This window comes from Aedes albopictus, chromosome 3 (genome assembly GCF_035046485.1).
Source record: "Aedes albopictus strain Foshan chromosome 3, AalbF5, whole genome shotgun sequence".
Lineage (NCBI taxonomy): Eukaryota > Metazoa > Arthropoda > Insecta > Diptera > Culicidae > Aedes > Aedes albopictus.
This window is the reverse complement of record NC_085138.1, coordinates 443,849,028-443,858,083: the sequence shown is the minus strand read 5'-3', so window position 1 is coordinate 443,858,083 and position 9,056 is coordinate 443,849,028. Positions and strand designations below refer to the sequence as shown.

At 46.1% G+C, this 9,056-nt stretch overlaps 1 protein-coding gene across 1 annotated transcript; it reads left to right on the top strand.

Moving 5' to 3' along the window:
• Nucleotides 1-323: 323 nt before the first annotated feature.
• On the top strand, nt 324-8,200 carry LOC134291076 (uncharacterized). The gene is made up of 2 exons (XM_062858359.1): nt 324-4,155; nt 6,615-8,200. Exons 1-2 carry the CDS (start codon nt 324-326, stop codon nt 8,198-8,200), a joined length of 5,418 nt encoding a protein of 1,805 aa, XP_062714343.1.
• Nucleotides 8,201-9,056: the final 856 nt, after the last annotated feature.

The window sequence follows — 9,056 nt, the reverse complement described above, 5'->3', positions numbered from 1 at the left end:
TGTGGTTGAGGTGGCTTTGGATAGCGTGGTCTGCATGTGACGCAATCCAGCCGATAGCGCTTTGTTCTGCTGCATTTAGCGAGCGCACTGTTACCGTACTGTGGTGCGAGTTTGGACAAATTTGAATATTCTTGTGGAGGATGTTTTTTGAGTTCTCCGGTTGATAATTTGATTTTGGCACATTTGCGATTTTGCCGTTTGGATAATTCCCACAATTAGTGGTTGATAATTGAGCTTTCTGTCTGTTCTGTCAATTCGTTCCGCTTGAGGTCTCGGTATCGGTTTTCTGTTCAGTGAAGTGTGATAGTGGTGAATTATCAACGATGACGAAGTCCAGTTTAAGGCAGTTGGTGAAGGAAGAACACCAATTGCAGTCAGCGTTGGAGAATGTGCAAGAGTTTGTGGATAATTACAACGAAGTTCGCGATCAAGATATGGTTGAATTACGTTTGGTGAAGTTAGATGACATTTTTGACCGATTCTGTGTAGTTAGAGTGAAGATTGATGTGCTTCTAGACGAAACCGGTGAAGATTACGAAAGTGCTGGTGATGAAGAAGGTGCTGGTAGCGTGAAGTCCGTTCCTCCCCGCACAGACAGTGCCCGTACCTACAAGGATTTCGAGAATTCGTACTTTCGACTGAAATCAGCACTGCTTGCAAAACGACCCAGAACCCAACTAGGAGTTGTGGAGCGTCAACCTGCGGTCGTAGGTGTTCAGCAATCACGATTGAAGTACCCGGAGCTGAAGTTACCGTCGTTTTCCGGAAAGCTGCAGGATTGGATCAATTTTCGTGACAATTTCCGATCGTTGATTCACGACAACACTGAGCTGAGTCCCATCGACAAGTTTAACTACTTGCGAGCTTCGTTGAGAGATGATGCGCTACTGCAGATCAACCAAGTTCAAGTGAGCGGTGCATCGTACCCTATTGCCTGGGGAATCCTCGAAGCGAAGTATGAGAATCATAAGCTGATTGCTCATGAGCACCTAAAAGCGCTGTTTGCAGTTCCGTCAATGAAATCGGAGTCTTTCGAAGCACTGAACGTTGTACTAACGACGTTCAAGGTCAATCTACAGCAGTTGGAGAAACTTGGCGAGAACACCAACAATTGGAGCACTCTTCTGGCGTTCATGCTATCGCAGAAGCTAGATACCGCTACGCTCCGCCAATGGGAGACTCATCATGGGTCCAAGGACATCCCGCGATATGACGCCATGCTAGACTTCCTGGATAAGCATTGCGCGATTCTGCAGTCTACTTTGACACGGAGTGGATTCGAACAGAAGCGTCCGTTCAAGAGCTCAGCTGTTCACACTCTAGTGCCATCCGCTACCAGCAGTTGTCAAATCTGTAATGGTGGACAGCATAGCGTTGAGCAGTGTCGTCGCTTCAGCAAAATGCGGGTGGTGGACAGAAAACTGGCGATTCGAAGACTTGGACTCTGTTTGAATTGCCTATCGTCCGGACACTTCGTGGCAGATTGTTCCAGACGTACGTGTTCCAAGTGTGGTCAACGTCATCATTACCTGTTGCATCCGTATTCTCCACCCACTTCTACCCCTCAGAATCCGACTCCGAATACCCTGAACAGGCCTCAAGCCGCGAACGCGAACACAAATGCTCAAACACAGTCTCGTCCTCAGTCTCAAGGACATCAATCGCAATCGAATTCTCAAGGCCAATCCCGGATGAATAACACTCAAACAAATCCACAAACACCTCCCGTCCAAAACACTTCTCCGCCACATACACGACAGTCACCTCCCACAAATACACCGACTACTTCTCACCACACTGCTACTTCACACAACACTCGAAGTCAGCGAACTACTACACTTCTGTCAACCGCGCTCGTGAAGCTCGCCGATCGATTCGGAAACACAGTCATTGCTCGTGCGTTGCTGGATAACGGTTCGCAGATATGTATGATCACGGAGAACCTGTCTCAGCGGTTGAACTTCAAGCGGTTCCATGAAAATCTACCGGTGAATGGTGTTGGTGGTGCTTCATCGGTATCCAAACAGTCAGTGTTGGCGAGAATCCTGTCACGTTGCTCGTCGTTCGAAACTGAGGAAGTGAAATTCTACGTGCTGCCTCGGATAACGTTGAATCTGCCGCAGCAAAGCTTCGACATCAGTACTTGGAAGCTGCCGTCCGACATCTGTTTCGCTGATCCAGGCTTCCATGAGTCCAGTGCCGTAGATGCAATCCTTGGCGTGTCTGTTTTCTACGATTTGCTGATGGGAGAGCAGAAAAGGCTCTCGGAGTCTGGTCCGATATTGTGCAACACAAAACTCGGATGGATAGTGGCCGGAGAGATTCCAGAAACTCCTGTCACAACCCTCAGTGCAGTCACCGCTTCAGTTTCCACGGAAGAGATCCACGAGCAGCTAGCCCGCTTTTGGGAACTGGAATCCTGTAGAACGAAAAGCTGTCTTTCCATCGAGGAGTCTACGTGTGAGTCGATCTTCGAGCAGACTACGACGAGAGATCCTGATGGCAAGTTTAGGGTAGTGTTACCGAAGAAGGAGTATGCGCTGAAGCAGTTGGGCGAGTCCAAGGCGATTGTTACCAAGCGGTTCATGGGACTAGAACGTCGCTTAAACGCGAACCCGGAAATGAAGGCTCTGTACATAGAATTCATCCACGAGTATCTGCTAATGGGTCACATGCGAGAAGTTCGTGACGACGAGGAAGAGCCGAAACACAGTTACTACTTGCCGCATCATGCAGTCCTGAAACCTGACAGTACCACGACGAAGCTCAGAGTAGTATTCGATGCGTCGTGTGCTACAGACACCGGAGTTTCCCTGAACGATACTCTGATGGTGGGACCGGTCGTTCAGAGCGACCTACTCTCCATTCTGATTCGCTTCCGACTTCAACAGTACGCGATCGTCGCTGATGTAGAGAAGATGTATCGCATGATCAACGTAGTCGAAGAGGATCAACCGCTGCAGAGGATTCTTTGGCGAGAGTCCGAAGATGAGCTACTCCGAACGTATCAGCTGACGACCGTGACCTACGGTACTTCTGCCGCACCGTATCTAGCAACACGGAGCTTGAAGAGATGCGCAGAGGAGGGAGAGCTGACGAATCCCCCCGCAGCCAAAGTCATCAAGAAGGATTTCTACGTCGACGACATGCTAACTGGAGCGAAGTCTGTGAAGGAAGGAATACGGCTGTGCAAGGATGTCCTGTCGCTGCTTGGTTCTTCTGGTTTCAACCTCCGAAAGTGGCATTCCAACCAGCCTGCGATCCTGAAGAGCATTCCACGTCACCTGCGTGACGAACGAGAGCTGTTGGATATTGACGCGACAGCTACAGTGAAGACCCTCGGCTTAACATGGGAACCGGCGACAGACTTGTACTGGTTCAAAACACCACGCTGGAGCCCGAAGCTTCCAGTGACACAGCGTATCGTACTGTCTGATTCCGCACGTTTATTCGATCCGTATGGTCTTGTAGGGCCAGTGATCGTGCAGGCGAAGATGTTTCTCCAAGAACTTTGGAAACGGAAGTATTCTTGGGACGAACCGTTGAGCGCAGATCTGCAATCACAGTGGCTCGAGTTCAGAACGAACTTGGATCGAATCGATGCAGTTTCCGTACCCCGCTGGATCGCATTCAGCGATAATGTGATATCATGCGAACTACACGGATTCTGTGACGCCTCAGAAAAGGCGTACGGAGCAGCAATATACCTACGTTGCGTTGCACAGGACGGAACAGTTACAGTTCGGCTGGTGATGGCTAAGTCCAAGGTAGCTCCGTTGGAAGATTTGAGCAAGAAGAAGAAGAGGCAGTCGATACCCCGATTGGAATTGTCTTCAGCACTCCTATTGGCGCACTTGTACGAGACAGTAGCAGAGAGTATCCAGATCCCAGCGAAGACATTCTTCTGGACTGACTCGACTATCGTGAAGTGTTGGCTTTCGTCCCATCCGTCCAGATGGCAAGCGTTCGTCTCCAACAGAGTGTCAGAGATTCAGCATATCACTCGAGAAGGCGTTTGGAACCACGTGCCTGGCGTCGAGAACCCGGCAGACGTAATATCTCGAGGTGTAACACCGCTGCAGCTTGCCGAATGCTCAATCTGGTGGAATGGACCGACGTGGCTCCAAGAAGACCCGAGTGCTTGGCCGAAGATGAGTAGCAGCCCAGAACAACGATTGTGCGATATTTGCCAGAAAACCATTCGCCAGAATGCTACTAACCAGAATGACATTTGCCAGAAAATACCATTTCCCAGAAAACCGTTTGCCAAAAAGAACCATTTCCCAGAAAACCATTTGCCAGAATGTACCATTCTCCAGAAAGTACCATTTCCCAGAAATTTTCCGAAGTTCTCAATCCAGAAGTGGTCGCAATCTAATGATAATTTAAAGCATTCTTATTGAAAAAATAAATCGTGTTTTTTATTTGTTTTGGACCGATTAGCCCACAATAACGATTGTAAAAATGTAAAATTTTAATTTTGTTCAGATTTATATGCGAAAGTTAAATAAATTATTGGAACTGATGTAAGAGCAAACATTAAATAATTTTAGAGTAACTTTTAAAGAAAAGCCTATAGTTTGAAGAAGGGCAAATCACTCTGAAACAATAAATTGATGTGAACTCAAACCTTTCAAACTTTACAATACATTAAATCTCTTACGTTATTTAATATTTTATTGCGAACAACAGCTAGAACATTTCCACAAATTTGTTTTGTGGACAAGTTGATCAGGATGTGCATCCAATTGATCAAATATTATTTTGATGGAATTTGATCAATAGAAGAATTTTCCTTTCTTCAACACGTAGGATGTTCTTTCCAGCTTTTACTGATATGGAATTTTTGGCTTAACTAACATTTTTCAAAGATTCCCTTCTTTCAATTGAAAGTAATTTTAAAGCTTATTTTTGACAATAAAAATAACATGATCACTTTAAATAATAATTTTGGTGCCAAACAGCAAAATTACCCGGAATTGTTGATCACACACTGAAGTCAATCGAATACCATACACAAAAACCTTATAGAAGCAACAAGTAAAACACACAGAAATAATAACTTAAGTGACGGTTTTACCTATACCATTAGCCTGACTGTCACTGCCCGAAAGCCAGTACCTCCAATATCACAAGCTTGAATGTACCATTAGGCCGATATATGGCCTAAAAAACTTGTTCTTGAGGTAATTGATTCTAATATTTCCAGCAGTTTATTCCTTCTTTTAATCATCTGCTGTTCTTTCTAGATGAACTTCTTAGTTTATGTGCGCCATTTCTAACCAATATATTCCCTTATCACGGTGATTGTAACATGTGAGCTTAACATATTTGGGCTTATCTAATGGCGCTCCGGCTACTGTTATAGAATCTTACTATCAATGGTGTAAGGGCATTCGGCTGAAGGCCATTGGGTCGAATGTCATTAAGTCAAAAAGTTATTTTGCCGAATGGCCATATTTTTTTTTCGTTTTCTTCTTTTATGCTGTCAAAACAATTGTTGAAGTTAGAGCTACTGAATTTTACCCATGAATCTTTCCTTCTTTTAAATATAGGAACAATATACGGGTTTAAGATCTGTTATTTTTTTTTCAATAATTTAACTATTTGTTCCGTAATATCAATATTGCTTTACGATTCTAACATAATCAACAATTTATGCCAAAAACTAGACTAGATGAAACTAGAAAGCACAGCCTGTGTTCAGAAGAAGGAAAAATTCACTATTTGAACTAGAGATAATAGTTTCATTGTAGAAAAATAGTTTTTTTTGCACTGAAACCGTTGATGTTCAACTAGTGAATTTTGCCTTCTTTTGAACATAGGCTGTTCTTTCTAGTTTCATCGTAAGACTAGTTTTTGGCATAAATTGTTGATTGCAGTAAAACAATAAGGCAATATTAATATTGTATGAGTATCAGCTAATTATTGGAAAACCGAACAAATTTATGAAACCGTTCCAATTCCTGTTCCATAATCACTGAATTGCGATTCGTGATCACCATTCTACCTATTGAACATTCGGCCTAATGGACTTCGGTCAGCAGTATTTTGACCATACCAGATATTTGTGGACATATGCACTTATAGCCTAGTTACATCGAAGTCTCGCGCTTAGTATCATACAGGCGTATCTGCTATGATCGATTTCTCTTCATCGATTTTCTCTTTGCTCAAGAACTACCGGTGAATCATTTCCTGTTGTTTTCGTTGTTCTAGCCCTAGTCGTCCTTTCTCGGAACAAACCAAGAGATCATCCTAGCAGTGAAAATATTGAATTATTGTGAACGATTGAAACTTATGACATTTTTTTATGTAAATGGACTGAATTATATCCACCAAATTCTCACAATCACATCTTTAGTTTCAATTAATTCTTAGAAAACGGAGAAAATTTCTATTTGCCCGAAAGTACCCTTTGCCAGAATGTACCAATCCCCAGAACTTAATATTTAATATTAAATTCTGGGGATTGGTACATTCTGGCAAATGGTACTTTCGGGCAAATAGTATTCTGGCAAATGGTACTTTCTGGCAAATGGTTTTCTGGCGTTTGTCATTCTGGCGAATGGTTTTCTGGCGAACGGTTTTCTGGCAAATATCGCACAATCCAGAACAACAGTATGATTCAGTAACGTTGGAGGAAAAACCGCTAGTGACAGCAGCGTTGCAGATGCTACCACCCAGTGAGATCTTCGTCCGCTATTCGTCTTTGCTGAAGCTAGTTCGATCAACCGCCTGGATGCTTCGTTTTGCCAACAACTGCAGAACTGGAAATCGAGCCTGCAGACGAAGTGGAGTCCTGAACGCGAAAGAACACGAAGAAGCTCTGATCGCATTAGTGAAGCTGGCGCAGTCGGAGTGTTTCCCAGTGGAATTGGCAGATCTAGCAGCGAAGGGGCAAGTGAAACCCAGTTCGAGATTGCATACGAAGGATCCGTGTCTGCGAGATAGGTTAATACGTGTTGGCGGAAGACTTCGCCATGCTCCAGTGTCGTTCAGCAGAAAGCATCCGATTGTGCTGGACAGCAATCACCCGTTGACGAAACTGATAATGGTTGACTACCATCACAGACTGCTCCACGGAGGAGCGCAGCTGATGTTATCCTGTATGAAGGAGAGGTTCTGGCCGCTATCCGGAAGAAACCTAGCTCGGAAGGTAGTGCACGAGTGTGTAACCTGCTTCAGAGCTCGTCCACGAGCCCACGAACAGTTGATGGGAGACCTGCCGATGGAACGAGTGACTCCTGCTCCTGTTTTTCTTCGCGTTGGAGTCGATTACTGTGGTCCGTTCAACGTTCGTCAAGCGTCTCGAAAGGCAGCACCAGTCAAATGCTACCTGTGCGTGTTCGTCTGCCTAGTAGTGAAGGCGGTTCACATAGAGGTGGTAGCAGATCTCACTACGGAAGCGTTCATGGCGGCATTGAGACGATTCGTGTCGCGACGTGGGAAGCCAGAAGTGATCTTCTGCGACAATGCTACGAACTTCGTAGGAGCGCGTCGAGAAATCAGTGAATTGCATCGTCTATTCCGAGCCGAACAGTTCCAGAACGCAGTTGTGACGGAAGCAGCCAGCAACTCGATCGAGTTCAAGTTCATTCCTGCCAAATCGCCGAACTTCGGTGGATTATGGGAAGCGGCCGTGAAGTCCCTGAAAGGCCACATGCGCAGAGTGATAGGGAACACCGTACTCCGTCCGGACGAAATGTTAACTGTTGTGACGCAGATCGAATCGTGCCTGAATTCGAGACCGATCACTCCGATTAGCAACGATCATCGAGATCTAGAAGCTTTGACTCCCGGACACTTTCTGGTGCAGCGTCCGCTAACAGCGATTCCGGAACCGAGTCTGGAGGACATCCCAGAGAACCGACTGAGCAGATGGCGCTTGGTTCAGCGTTACAGTCAGATGCTGTGGAAGCGATGGTCTACGAACTACTTGTCTGATCTCCACAACCGTAACAAGTGGACGCGAAGAAGGGACAACCTGCATATCGGAACAATGGTGTTATTGAAGGAGGATAAACTACCGCTGCTGCAGTGGCAGCTTGGACGCGTGACGGAGATTCACCCAGGAGCAGATGGTATCATCAGGGTGGTTACCGTTCGCACGCAGCAAGGAATATTTCGTCGAGGAATCCAGAAGATATGTATTCTTCCGATTCAGGACAACCAACCGCAGGTCGAGGAAGCACATTAGTTCAGCATCAGTACATCAGCCCGCCAAGTAGATTAAGTATTTCCGCCCCCGTTGGGGCACTTTAGGCAGCAGGCGGCACACATTTCGCCGTTGATGTCTGGGGGCGACCCTCAAGTTACGTTCATCCTGTTTTCGAGTTTTGTTGGAACCTACCGCTTTGCTTTCCATCGCTAGGGATATGAACACCAACTGTATCCACTGTCGTCGCCGCAGCCCAGATGATCCGTTAGATGTGATGCTTCTACCGTTCCTGTTACCTGCTCAGACAACCACCAGGCTAAGTACGCCCCCATATGGGGCAACTGTCGGCATTTTGCGGTGCTTTATTACCGCTACGCCACGGGGGCGACGTATTAGTTACGTTGATCCACTTTTGTGTTTCTTCTGGATCCCAATCGCCTCGTATCTTCAACAGATTATCGGAATCTACGCTCATCGCTAGTCATCAGTGTTCCCTAGCCCGAGAGAGATGCCCGAATATCCATCCGATGTACAGTCTACCGAATCGTTTTCATCAGTTCATCGTGCCAGCAGCAAGGAGCTGCGCTTCAGCTAAGTATTCATTGCCCCCACGGGGCAACTTTGGCAAGCTATTGGACATTCCGTCCGTTTATCGCCAGGGGGCCGACCGTTAAGTTACGTGTCTCCTCTGTAAGCCCGTGTCTCGGATTACAGCCGTATTTATCTTCGACAGGCATCGAACCGTCAGATACCGCAGTCGCCAGTGGCAAGCTCCAATTCTATCGGACGTTGACATCAGTGCACGGATTCATCGTCTACGTGATGCGGACATCGTCATCAGTGACCAGGCGTAGGAGGACCAACCGATCCTGTCCAGTTTTTGATCAATCGCTTA

Coding starts and splice junctions, on each gene's coding strand:
- LOC134291076 (XM_062858359.1), top strand. CDS start 324: ATGACGAAGTCCAGTTTAAGGCAGTTGGTGAAGGAAGAACACCAATTG. Junction 4,156..6,614: donor GAGTGCTTGGCCGAAGATGA/GTAGCAGCCCAG, acceptor CGCACAATCCAG/AACAACAGTATGATTCAGTA.